This window comes from Neolamprologus brichardi, chromosome 4 (genome assembly GCF_056152115.1).
Source record: "Neolamprologus brichardi isolate AB-2024 chromosome 4, ASM5615211v1, whole genome shotgun sequence".
Taxonomy (NCBI): domain Eukaryota; kingdom Metazoa; phylum Chordata; class Actinopteri; order Cichliformes; family Cichlidae; genus Neolamprologus; species Neolamprologus brichardi.
The window spans coordinates 11,434,206-11,447,707 of NC_142107.1; the positions used below are offsets into that span (position 1 = coordinate 11,434,206).

At 37.0% G+C, this 13,502-nt stretch overlaps 1 protein-coding gene across 2 annotated transcripts; it reads right to left on the reverse strand.

Moving 5' to 3' along the window:
* Positions 1 to 340: 340 nt before the first annotated feature.
* Positions 341 to 13,502, reverse strand: LOC102782834 (nuclear GTPase SLIP-GC-like). 2 transcript variants are annotated; one of them, XM_035908069.2, is made up of 22 exons: positions 13,313 to 13,502; positions 13,096 to 13,177; positions 12,738 to 12,850; positions 12,433 to 12,468; positions 12,092 to 12,116; positions 11,862 to 11,948; positions 11,187 to 11,274; positions 8,513 to 8,729; positions 8,170 to 8,391; positions 7,163 to 7,369; positions 6,889 to 7,064; positions 6,282 to 6,375; positions 6,107 to 6,194; positions 3,567 to 3,688; positions 3,150 to 3,293; positions 2,907 to 3,061; positions 2,676 to 2,793; positions 2,485 to 2,593; positions 2,251 to 2,381; positions 1,961 to 2,042; positions 1,685 to 1,762; positions 341 to 1,475 (listed from the first exon to the last, which is right to left on the reverse strand). In XM_035908069.2, the coding sequence occupies exons 2-21, from the start codon at positions 13,160 to 13,162 to the stop codon at positions 1,689 to 1,691; spliced, it is 2,355 nt and encodes a 784-aa protein (XP_035763962.2). In that variant the 5' UTR covers positions 13,163 to 13,177; positions 13,313 to 13,502; the 3' UTR covers positions 341 to 1,475; positions 1,685 to 1,688. The 2 variants fall into 2 exon arrangements, with proteins under 2 accessions (XP_035763962.2, XP_087695929.1); XM_087839803.1 differs by lacking the exons at positions 13,096 to 13,177; positions 13,313 to 13,502 and having other exon boundaries at positions 12,738 to 12,832.

Sequence of the window (13,502 nt, forward strand, 5' to 3'; positions counted from 1 at the left end):
TTAATGAATTTTAATCTATTTTAATCTACTGTTTTATTGATCTTTATCCATGTTTATATTTTTCTCCTTGTAAGGTGACCTTGGGTTTTAGAAAGGCACCTTCAAATAAAATGAATTATTATTATCATCATCATCATCATTATTATTATTATTAGTAGTAGTAGTAGTAGTATTAATATGCACAGCTTGTTAGGGACATAACAAAGAAGGGAATTCCACACGAATAATTTTACCATATTCATTTATTAAGCACAAACAGAGGTAAAGTAGAAAAAACAACAACAACTATGTGCTTACCTATAACCTAACTACAAGTGACTGAAACTAGAAATAACCGCAAAAGCCACAAAAGCAGGAAAAATAAATAAATAAATAAATTGGGTGCCAGAAAAGCACCAGCCTTCTGAGAGGAGGGGGAGGGTGGCCGCCATCTTAAAAGTATATCACCTTACATAGGTTCCCAAACAGGTGAATTCCTTGTCTCATAATGGATAGGAGGAGCCACTAATGATGACCTGAACAAAAGAAATTAAAACAGGCCCACCAAATAATAACAAGGCTTAAGGCCTCACAGGATGTAAAACTTATTTTTCATCGTAGGCCACATACAGCTCACTTCTATCACAGATGGGTCAAACCATAGAAACTCCAATTTCTGTCAATGTAACGGTGTTTAAATACACATTTCTACACTATTATAGTGATTTCATAGTTCCAGAAATTGTAATGCAGACATAACCATGCCATAAGGAAAATCAGTGAAGGTACACACATCAGGGACAAGAGGAGACAAAAAAAAAAGACTTAAACCGGGCTCCTAACTGGGAGACCAGTTTGAGGACAGTAAAAAAACACCTTAGAACAAAAAAAGCACATGGATATTCACATGTACACCACGTAAGCACATGACATGCATTGGAGGAGTTTGGGATGGGTGAGGGTAGGTGAGTGCGTGTCAGTGTACTTGTGTGTGTGTGTGTGTGTGTGTGTGTGCGTGCATGTGTATGTGTATCCTGTGTTCAGCTTGAGAGACTGTCCTTTCACCTAGTTAAGCAAAAGTCAATAGTCCACAGCCTTTGCAGGAAATCAGAATTTTACAGTTGTTCTGACTACTCACAGCTCTACCCATAGCTTTGATCATAGCGGGTAGCCTTCTGGGGTTTATAACAGCTGTCAGTGCTTTCTTCAATTTCCAATAAACCAGGGCCAAGCCATCTCCGATCAGCAAGAATCCTGTTATAATGATTCCAAATAGGAATATGTCTTCAATGTCCTCAGTCAAAAGTCCCGCCAGGCACATGACATGCCACTTCTCTTGCCATCGTGTATCCGGCAGGGAATGTCCCTCCAGGACAGTTGAACTCTCCCGAACCCAGGCTTTTCATCGAGAAGTGAGTGTCAATTGCATTTAGGGATCAGTTGATCAAATTCATAGTTCTTCTTTAGGTATTAGAGATCAGGACTGAGAGGCTCTTCTGGGGTTAGAGATAGACACGACCAGATATAAGACACAAGAAGCCAAGCAGGAAAGATAAGGGAGGGAGAGGGAGAGAGATGTGTCCGCCTCCATCAGAGCCAAAGCAAGCAAACAGAATCTATTGTCTATTAAAGACAAAAACACTGACATATTTTTTTAAAATTAACAACAATAATTTCATACTGAAGATAAAATCTTAGGATTTACCCAGTTATATTTCATCATCTGGAGTGCCTACAAGTAGATCATAATGTTTCTTCACCATCTTAAGCTCTGTTGAAACATCTGAAAAACAAAACATTTTTTGAATTGTTTCCTCCCAGAGTGACACACATACGTAAATGTGTGACTAAATGAGTAATGAATTAATTTTAAAAATAGAGAAATAGACACCCTTATTGTTATCAGCTGCAAGATTGCAAAGATAAAGAGGAAAGGCAAACAATTTGAACCAATGTAATTACATCAAACAGTCCTGTTTACCTGGGAGTAAGCACTCTTCAGCCTTGAATGAAAGTCCAATAGATTCTTTCATAGTTTTCTCCAGAGTCCCCAAGACGTCTACCTAATTTAAAAATTTAAAGTTTTTCATCACTTACCACAGACCAAGATATTGTGTTAAAGTTGTATTTAGAAGGTTCTCAGACTGGATTAAAAATATAAATGGAAACATACATTTCTGTAAAAGTCTATTCCAGTTAAATACAGAAAAAGCCTTCAGGTGAGTTATGACAAAATATTTTCATCATAATTCTTCATAAAACATGACAAACCATCAAATCATGCAACTTCTCCAACATGGTATTTTTTGCCTGCTCAAACATGTCCTTCTTTGAGTGCACATGGTTCTCAATAGTCTCCCTCATGTTGTACAGTGTGTCTTCCCCTGTAAATGCTAAAGCCTCTACAAAAAGACAGAAAACTCTTCAGACTTTGTATGCTGAATAATAACAAACATAAATATCTGTTTAAGTGATAAGTTGTGAAGCTCTGATCTTATTTCTTACTCTTGTAGCCTTCTTCCACAATGTTCTCAATTGTATCTGCCAGACTGCTGTAGACTTTTTTCTTCTGTTCCCAGATGATTCTGTTTAATTTAGCCTTAATCTTTTCTTCCTGAGAGAAAAACATGAAGTATAGATGAACTTTACTTATTGTTTATCAATGGGCTAATGTATAAGAAAGTCTCATCTCTTACCTCTGTCTTGAGGAATCTGAGCTGTAGTTCAGCATTTTTGTACTTTTCAATCAGAGAATCAGTGTTAAGTGAAAATGTATTGATGACTCTGTTGAATGCTCCACATTTTACTTCATTTCTAAAACAAGTAAACATTACGGTTTATAATGACAGAATTGGCAAGTTTATATGTTATGAATTACATATCCTGGATAACATTATGCGACATGTTTTTTTTAAATTTATTATTACGGAAAGGTCTTTCTGAATTCTGCACCAATGCTGTCAGTCAGACATGAAGCCAACTTCATATTAAGGTTAATTGGTTTCCCTTTTTTTGGTTTGTAGATGCCACCATTCTCAACGACACACTTCCGTAAATTGTAAAGAGCACCACCATTCTTTCCCTGAAACACAAAAGAAAACTCAGAATTATTGCATTTTACATTGTCATGTAAAATCTGTATGTATTTTAACTATGATTAAAAAACATACATGATATAAGAAGGATTTCTTAACACCATCATCAAGACATCTTTCAAAAGCCCTACAGGTGTCTTCCATTTCTTTTCTGACATTATCAAGTTGGACTTTCATGTTTCTCTCAAGTTCTTCACACACCTCTCCTTTTTTACTATCCTGAAAAACATTTGAAGGAATAAAACCATGAAAACCACTTGTTGGGTTTTTTAAAAAGATTAATGAAATTCAGTTGGTTTTAAAAGCCACTCTCCTGTAATAAGGACCTGAGAAGCCAAAATGGAGCATCAAAACCTTATGAATCAGTCAACAAATTAATAACTCATAATTGAATATACATAGCATAGCAAAACCAAAATCAGACACAGAAACACAATTGATAAATCCCAACATGTAAGAGAATGTTGTTGTGTATCTTTTACTTGACCTTACCACTCCTCTCGAGTTGGCGCCTTGAATCAAAGACAGAATCCCTTGAGCTCGATTCACATAGTTTACTGTCTCTGAGTGACAGTCATTGAGATCTTGCAAAAATCTCTGAAGTTTGGCTATTTCTGTAAAATAAATTTCAATGTTACAATTTTACATTACGTACTTATTTGAAATTAAATAATTCTTCTTTTAGTCAAGGCAAACTAAAAAAACAAGCGCAATCCTGTGGAGGACCAGGATTATCAAAATGAATGAATTAAAAATGCAATTAAATAATTAAATATATGTTTCATTATTTAATTAAAATTGGAATTAATTAAATAAATATTTCAATAATCAATTAAATGTCCATTCATTACATTTAAAGCATTTATTTATTTCAAATTTTATTTTATTAATGACATATTTAATTAATTATTTAATGATGTATTTATTTAATTCATTTTGGCACTCTTGGCCCTGCCTCTGTCTTCATGAATTTATTTTATCTGTCAGCCTCACCCATCAAAGTCAGGGGGCGGGGTTAACACTGCAACTGCTGCTTGTCTAACATCTGAATGGTTGCAGTGCAAAGTAAGTCAAGACAGGTCGATCCTAAATAATTGACTGCTATGAAGTGGTGATAGTGTGGACTTGGGGCAGCCAGGTATCCCAGAATGCATTTCAAAACACAAGCGGCAATGGTGGTGGCGCTCTAAACTGTAAGCAAAGTTTCAAAATACCCAGTTTTTCTGTCATAAACTGTACTTTTAATATTATTTTATCTGAGAATTCAATGGCGTAATCTTCACGTATCAGGTCAGGATGTCAACATAGAATATGTTTGCAAAAGTTACCTGGTTATCGTCACAGTTTAACGTGGGCACTGTTGCTTTATATAACTTGCTTTATATATAACGTAATGTCGGAGCAATATTCTGCACAAGATAATCAAATGTATTTTTTTTCCCTGAGCGCAGAGCTGCTGGAGCTTGTTTCCCTTGTTTCTCTGTAAAACTGTTTTTACGGAGAGTGAAGGACACTTATAAAACTACAGAGCACCTCATAGGCGAACCCACTTTATCAGCAGCTGATATCGAATCACCGGCACACAGCTTTAATACCTCCGATGAGTTTTAGCTCTCAGTGGAGGTTAAACAGCAGACATAATTTATTCTGGTTCTGTCTGTCAGGTCATGTTTACTTCACTGTTTCATTTACAACTGAGCAAATCTGATTGGCTCTGATTAAAGTTTTAAAGTTTTAGCTCTCAAGTCTTTCAAATAGTCTGATAAAGATGATTTTCTGTAAAAGAATATCGATATGACCCCTGGCGTATATGATCGTTAGATTAATTTGATGCTGCCAACACTTTGTGCCTGCCCTGGGTAACCCTGGGTTAATTTAGAGAGCTGACAACCAGCTTCGTGTGAGCATTTATCCTGGTCCCAGTGTTAGGGTCAGTGATTCCAGAACACTGAAAAATATCCTGGATATGCCGATCTTGCTCTTGGTATACAGGGCTAAAAGACAGCAGCTGGACTGCTTGTTTACCTTCATGGTTAATATTCACGATGAAAATATTAGTTGAACATTGTGAAGTCTGTATGTTTCAAAGTGTCTAACAAGCCTGGTACACTTAAACCTGACAGTTAATATATGAGGGAAACACCAACGCCGTTATCTCTTTTAAAAAAGATTATGCGTTTATGCACTGGTGACACTGATTATTGAATGTCAAAGTCAAAGTTCATCAGATTTATTTGCTCTCTCTCCTCCTTAAACATTATTTTAATGTTAGTTTTAATTCAGAATTGGCGACTGAAACAAGTGTGGCACATAGGAACATCAGGAGTAAAAAGACCCGATAGATATAAAGAAGTTGAGTTCCTTCAGTAAAGGAAGTTGGTGTTCAACCTCCAGTCAGCTGGAGTTATGACAGTTGTGCACCAGGACCTGAGTTTTGTCAGCGGTATAACAGCTCGAGCACTTGCGAGCAGCCTATCACACGCTTTGTCATGAGACTGGGCTGGACAGACATTTTTCAAATCATCGAAGCACTTTTGCAAATAGGCTCTATCTTGACACACCAACCAGATATCTGAAGATTAAAACATTACATTCTTGGCTAAAAAAATATTTAAAGTGTATTTGGTGACACACAAACTGGGTTTTTCAAAGTACAGCTCAGTTAGTTTTTACATGTCCTTGTTGGCGCAGAGAAACGCCCACTTAAAGAGTAGTCACCAGGCCACAGCTATGGTTTTGACTCGAACAGCATTAGCCCCGCCCCCTAAAGTTGATGGGTGAGACTGACAGCTAAAATAAAATTCATGAAGACAGTGCCAGGGCCAAGAGTGCCAAAATAAATGTAAGAAATACATAATTAAATAATTAATTAAATGTGTCAATAATTAGCTGATCAAATATATAATTAATTAAATAAACGTTTGAATAAATAATTTATTACATGTTTTAAATATATGGTATATTTAGTTAATCAATTTGGTCACTTCTGGCCCCCTATACATTTCAGTTATTTAGAAGGAGACTTCACCTACCAGTTTCTTCTGGACTTAAGTAGTTTTGTTTTAGGAACTCTTTGGAGCTCACTGTGAACACTTTGAAACTGTCATCAGGGAAGTGTTTCTAGGGAAAATGTGATTTGATTTTAAAGCATTCTTGCAACTGTGGAGAGTCTTTGCATTAGATTTTCTGTCAGGCTACAAAACTCACCCTAATTTTGCTTCGCTTGTTGAATTCTTTCTTTATTGCATCCGTGGCTTGCACGTTTCTTTCAGTGATTAGATCATGGACTTCAGCTGATGAACTAAAAGAAATATATATATATGTATATGTTCTGTCCACCATCATCAGTTTGCAGGAGGTTGTGTGGTTTTGGCTTTTAGGTGGAGTTGTGGGAGACTCCTTTTGTGACCAAGCTGAGCTTTGCCTAGGTGGCTTTTGCACACTATTATTATTGTTATAATCTTAAAGCATTATGAGACATGTCAGCAGGTTCTCGTTGGACCATGATTTGTTAGGAAGTTTCCTATAATCTCATAGATTTTGTACCCATACATAAAGCTACCATGATCCCATCATTGCATCTCTTTCTCCTTCTACTCCTGTTTTATTCTTCAGCCCCTCTTGCTGTTCCAAACCCTTGTCTGCATCTCTCTTAAATAACTCAATTTCCTTCTGACCAGGCAATTCTCTGTTCATTACTCACTCCACCTTATTTAGTAAAGTTTATAAAATTGTCTCAGCATCTGAGGCTCCTTTTGACCCAAATGTTCTGCATTCATTACAAAAAGTTGATCATCATGCAACATTAACTTACAGATCATCTGAATCATCAAGAAGATCAGACTTGGTGCAGATAAAATGAATTTGCTGACATTTGCCACTATTTCCAATCAGACTACTGACACTTTCCAGGATCTCCCAGGCCTCTTTCTCTGATGCTGCTCGATTAATTTCAGTCACAATCCACACAGTAGAACAATTTCCAAGTATCTGAAAGGAGAATAACATGTCTCAATGCTTCATCAAAAGATGACATTACTGTTTGCACAAGAACACAGTATAAGCAAAGAGCAGTAGATATGAATTACCCCTTTCCACATCTGATCTCTGCTCTTGTTACAGTCACCATTTCCAGGAAGGTCCACAAGTGTGACATGCTGGAGAAGAGACTTGTTTGGCACCCTGACAGTCACACACTTCACTAGTGGCCAAAACCACTTTTTTCCTTCATTGCCTTCTTCTTGTTTTGAATCACTTCGTGTGTACTTGACAACTTTTGCACAGAGTTCATTAGCCTGCAATAAAAAACAAAAGTAAAGTAGTGCAGTTTAATTTCAGTCCTCAATGCAAGTGCTTTACAAAAACCATCAACAAGTCAGTGACATAAAAGATGACAAAAGAACAATTAATTAAAGAAACTGGATCACTAAAGCTTGAGTAATTAGTTTTAAAGTTTAGATTTAAATGATCAGATTGTGTACAAGTATGTCTATCACAGAAGTATGGGATAATGTAGCTTCCCCTTGTTCTATATTATACCAAGACAGTCCCCCACTCTGAGGGGTACTGAGGGGAAATTCGGGTAACGGTAATTTCTATGGAAATTGTTGCTTTCTTGAACTGTTTAAAACGATCAACCATTTGATAATTTAGAAAAAGGATCATTGCCAGCCACAATTAAAATGTATTTAAGAAGTTATTTAGGAAAAGTTTTATATTATTTATAACTAGTATTGCTCTTAGCAGAAACAACTTTATGTGGGCATGTTGTATAGTTGTCCACAAATTGGACATTAAAAAGCTACTTTACACTGCTCCCTTATTTAAAAGGGGGCACCTCTGCGGGTAACTCAGCATGTTTTGATTGACAGAGTTGTACGCCCTTTTGCCTTTCCTGATGCAACCGACTGTCAGACATTAACTTGCTAAAATTTCTGGCCCCTTTGATTCACTTTTTGCCAAAGGTGCTCAGTAGTGGATTTCTATGAATAAATTTAAAAGTCGTTAAAAATTTAACATGTGAAAAAGCCAACTACTTAATTAATTTTGCTGTATATATGATAGATATAATGTAATATGAGAGTTTTTGTCTTACTGATTCACATGTCAAAATCTTCCTCTTGGATTGGAGAAATTCTGGAATTGCTTTGAAATATTTGCTCTTCATGAGGTTTTCAGAAGACTTTTGTTTCCATTCTTCTCCGTACACTGCTGACAGCTTTTCCACAGCATCATGATAATCCTCATTATCTTCCGTTTTGTGATCTCCATTTTTGCAAAAAAACTGATGAAATGACCACAACTCATCGTTCCACTCCTAAAATAACATTTTTACATATTATTTATTGAGGCATGTACCCAGCCTTAAGGCCCCAGAACTGTACTGTAACACATGATTTGGTTTTAAGTAAAAATGAAACTTTTATAATTCAATTTACCTCTTTTGTGATGAACTCAATTTCTGCCTCATACTTTGAGCTGTAGGTGTTAGCTTCCAATTTAATCATGACTGAGGTGCAGGCATTGATACTTCCTGAGGGTAAAAGATTCTTCTCTTCAATAATGGCATTTATCAAAGAGCTCTTTCCAGCCCCAGTTTTACCAAAGACACCAACCAGCTCCCTCTTGTCTGTCTCCAAATCACTGATTTCTTTCCTGTTGATCAAGATTTTAAATTTGGGTTAAACGATTCACTCATGAAAACATTTTCAAATGTAATTCAAAAGGTTTAAAACAATATTTTGACATCACTAATGCATAAAAGAATAGTGATAGTCATTATAGTATATAGTATACAGTGGGGCAAAAAAGTATTTAGTCAGCCACCAATTGTGCAAGTTCCCCCACTTAAAATGATGACAGAGGTCAGTAATTTGCACCAGAGGTACACTTCAACTGTGAGAGACAGAATGTGAAAAAAAAATCCATGAATTCACATGGTAGGATTTGTAAAGAATTTATTCGTAAATCAGGGTGGAAAATAAGTATTTGGTCAATAACAAAAATACAACTCAATACTTTGTAACATAACCTTTGTTGGCAATAACAGAGGTCAAACGTTTACTATAGGTCTTTACCAGGTTTGCACACACAGTAGCTGGTATTTTGGCCCATTCCTCCATGCAGATCTTCTCAAGAGCAGTGATGTTTTGGGGCTGTCGCCGAGCAACACGGACTTTCAACTCCCGCCACAGATTTTCTATGGGGTTGAGGTCTGGAGACTGGCTAGGCCACTCCAGGACTTTCAAAGGCTTCTTACGGAGCCACTCCTTTGTTGCCCGGGCGGTGTGTTTTGGATCATTGTCATGTTGGAAGACCCAGCCTCGTTTCATCTTCAAAGTTCTCACTGATGGAAGGAGGTTTTGGCTCAAAATCTCACGATACTTGGCCCCATTCATTCTGTCCTTAACACGGATCAGTCGTCCTGTCCCCTTGGCAGAAAAACAGCCCCATAGCATGATGTTTCCACCCCCATGCTTCACAGTAGGTATGGTGTTCTTGGGATGCAACTCAGTATTCTTCTTCCTCCAAACACGACGAGTTGAGTTTATACCAAAAAGTTCTACTTTGGTTTCATCTGACCACATGACATTCTCCCAATCCTCTGCTGTATCATCCATGTGCTCTCTGGCAAACTTCAGACGGGCCTGGACATGCACTGGCTTCAGCAGCGGAACACCTCTGGCACTGCGGGATTTGATTCCCTGCCGTTGTAGTGTGTTACTGATGGGGACCTTTGTTACTTTGGTCCCAGCTCTCTGCAGGTCATTCACCAGGTCCCCCCGTGTGGTTCTCGGATCTTTGCTCATCGTTCTCATGATCATTTTGACCCCACGGGATGAGATCTTGCGTGGAGCCCCAGATCGAGGGAGATTATCAGTGGTCTTGTATGTCTTCCATTTTCTGATGATTGCTCCCACAGTTGATTTTTTCACACCAAGCTGCTTGCCTATTGTAGATTCACTCTTCCCAGTCTGGTGCAGGTCTACAATTCTTTTCCTGGTGTCCTTCGAAAGCTCTTTGGTCTTGGCCATGGCGGAGTTTGGAGTCTGACTGGTTGAGGCTGTGGACAGGTGTCTTTTATACAGATGATGAGGTCAAACAGGTGCCATTCATACAGGTAACGAGTGGGGGACAGAAAAGCTTCTTACAGAAGACGTTACAGGTCTGTGAGAGCCAGGGATTTTCCTTGTTTGAGGTGACCAAATACTTATTTTCCACCTTGATTTACGAATAAATTCTTTACAAATCCTACCATGTGAATTCATGGATTTTTTTTTCACATTCTGTCTCTCACAGTTGAAGTGTACCTCTGGTGCAAATTACTGACCTCTGTCATCATTTTAAGTGGGGGAACTTGCACAATCGGTGGCTGACTAAATACTTTTTTGCCCCACTGTATGTCATTATAGAATATCCAAAGAATTATCATTAGATGTTTCAGTTTTATACACTTATTCATTGTTTATTGTTGTTTTGGTTCATAGCTTCATTGTTTGTCAGCAAAAGTGCTGATGTTTCTATTATTAGCTATTGGATGACATTTTTTTTTAAGTCTAAGTGGGATACACATTAAAAGTCAGATGTTCAAACCATACAAATTATAGATGATTTAATGCTTTAGTATCATTAAATCATCTATAATTTGTATGGTTTGAACATCTGTTGTTGTTAGTCAGAAGTACAACTTAACCTCCGAAAACCCGAACTCTTTCATGGCATGCATTTTTAATTTCTCTTTGCTATTTGGGCTGATTGGGACCTGATGAATGTAAAAACAAAGAATTACCAGATTTTTTCTTTTTACCTGATTTTTGTTTCTAAAAAAATTGGGATCTACATATGGGACATTTGTTTTAATTTTGATAGAACAGTGACAGTAAAATGTCCTCGTAAGTGGATATCAGGCCCTTGTAGAGCAAAATTTAGTATTTTGGTCTAGACAACCCAAAATGTGATGTCTACATATGTGGACGCCAGGTCCTAGGAGGTTAAAAATAGATAAAGAACCAACATATCAAACAGACTGACACTAGAAATAAATGGTTGAATATTGAACCAAAAGGATTTGAGACACCCATTCATTAAAAAATATGAAAACTTAATACTCACTTCAAGAAAGCACAGAGTTTGTCTTGGTGATGTAGTCTGGCATGTGCAAATGTCATGATGCTTTTTGCATCAGACAGTATGACTGATTCTGTGGGCATGAAAGTAAAGAACTATTTGGCAGGACTTCTAAACTAGCATGTAGTCAATGTAAAGTCTCATAACAACAACAACAAAAAAAAAAAAAAACAACAAAAAATTTTGTTCACAAAATTCACAAAAAGTGTGAATTAGAGTATATCAGGAGCATAATGTGACAACTTACCGACAGACATTAATATACCATGCAACATGCTGACTGTTAAAATTTGATAGCAGCCCAAAGAAAAAGTAATTTCTAACAGCAAAGCAGAAACTGACTGTGGCGGGGCGTGGGCGGCGGTGTCGCGACAGGGAAGGCAGAAGCACCTGCACCGGCATCGTAATCACTCTTCGCTAGCTTAAGAATGGTGTAATATCCTGTAATATTATTGTTGTTGTCGTTGTTGTGGGTATGTGTGGAAGTGTATAAGAACAGCAACCATAGATAAAAGTATGTTGGAGAACGTAGAATTGTGGTCACGTCATGCCTCATTCCTGCCACGCAGACATTTTATATTTTGGAAAAATTGTCCTGCACAGAAATTTAACCCTATAGTGGCTTAAACTGTAAAATTGTTCAGAAAGAGATGTAAATACCTGCAAATCCCGCCACAGACAGACGTTGTCGCTTAGCTGGTGGTCGTAACCTGCTGGCGTCACTTTGAAGATCTGATTTTCTCTTTCCTGATTGGACAAAAACAAAAAAGAAAGAACAAAAAAAAGTTTCTCTCAGCATTGAAAGTTGCTCTCAAAGTTTGATTGTACAAAATAGTGCTGCCTTTAAAACAGATTAATGAGATGCAATAAATAAGATGCATGTGTCTCACCTGTATCACTTGTGGATGGAAAGACCTGAGGATGAAATTTAGTTATAGAGATAATTATTCAACCAGCAGACTGATGAAGAATAGATTATAATTACATTCCTGCTTAACATCTCATCCTGTGAGACTATTCTTTTTCCTAATTAAGTCTCAGTCACGCTGACCTGTAGAGACGGTCGGTGAACCCCTACAGCAAGTTGCAGTTGCTAGGCTAGGTTAAAATGTATATTAACCAACCCCCGATGAATTAAGTTTTTAGATTCAGTCTCTATCAGCCAGAGGATGGAGCATTACTTTGTCTCAGGCAGTTGGCCCAAATGTCTGAAATTCATTATATTACTTACCTGAGCCAAATCAGCTGCTTCTTGCTCCTGTTTACACTGCAGATAAAAAGTGCAAAGCTGTGTACAATATTGAGCACTTAAACATGTATTAAAAATGTCATTTGTCATATAGATACTAAATCTTAAGGCAAGAAAACAACTCAATTGAAAAGAAATGACTGTTTCCTGATTTGAGTTTTGTTATTCCCACAATCAAAAGATTTTAAATCCAAATTAGTGAAGAATTAACAAAAATTCCACTACATACGGTATTTAAATAATTCAAACCTCTATGCACTAAAATAGAAATGACAGAAATTAGTTACCTTTAACAGCCTGAGGTTCTTCTTGAATTTCACTCTTGGTCCAGCTTTTGTGATCACATGATCAATTTCTTCATCATCAAGATCATACAGACTTTCTGCATCAATTTCTTTATCTGCAGTTAAAGATAAAGTTGAAGAGATAAAGATTATTCTCAACTTGCTTGAGAAAGTCTTGTTAAATGAGTGAAAGAGATGAATGCTCTTCAGTTTTAATCTAACTCGCTTTTATGTCTAAAAACATTTTGTGCAGTATGGACAAAAATCTCAAGAATCTATGTTATCAGATGTTGTTTCAGAGTCAACAGATCACATCAGGATCAATATCTGTACCCATCAGGGATTCACGTTAATACTTTACCTTTAAATTTCTCCACCCACTCACTTAGCCCCCATTCAACCAGTTTGTTTCTTACGAAATCATCCATGACCAAGAAATGAAACTGAAATATAAAATTTAATATTTAACCAGACAGCACTGCTTTACAGGTTAGACCTTTGTGATCAACTTCTCCTTTAATGCATATATAATCAGAGACACTGATATTAAATTCAAATTAAAAGTTCAAACTTCTCACCTTTTGTCGAAAGTAATGCTGGAAAAGGCTGCTGAGGGAGATGTGAGGGAAGCAGTGAGACACAAACAGGGAACAGGCGGGAAAAATAAAAATCAAGCAAAAAGCAAAGTCCACAAACAGATACGATTAAAAACAAACTGTAACTGTGTGGCTCAGACTGCACAATTGCAACTGTTTCTATTAATATAAG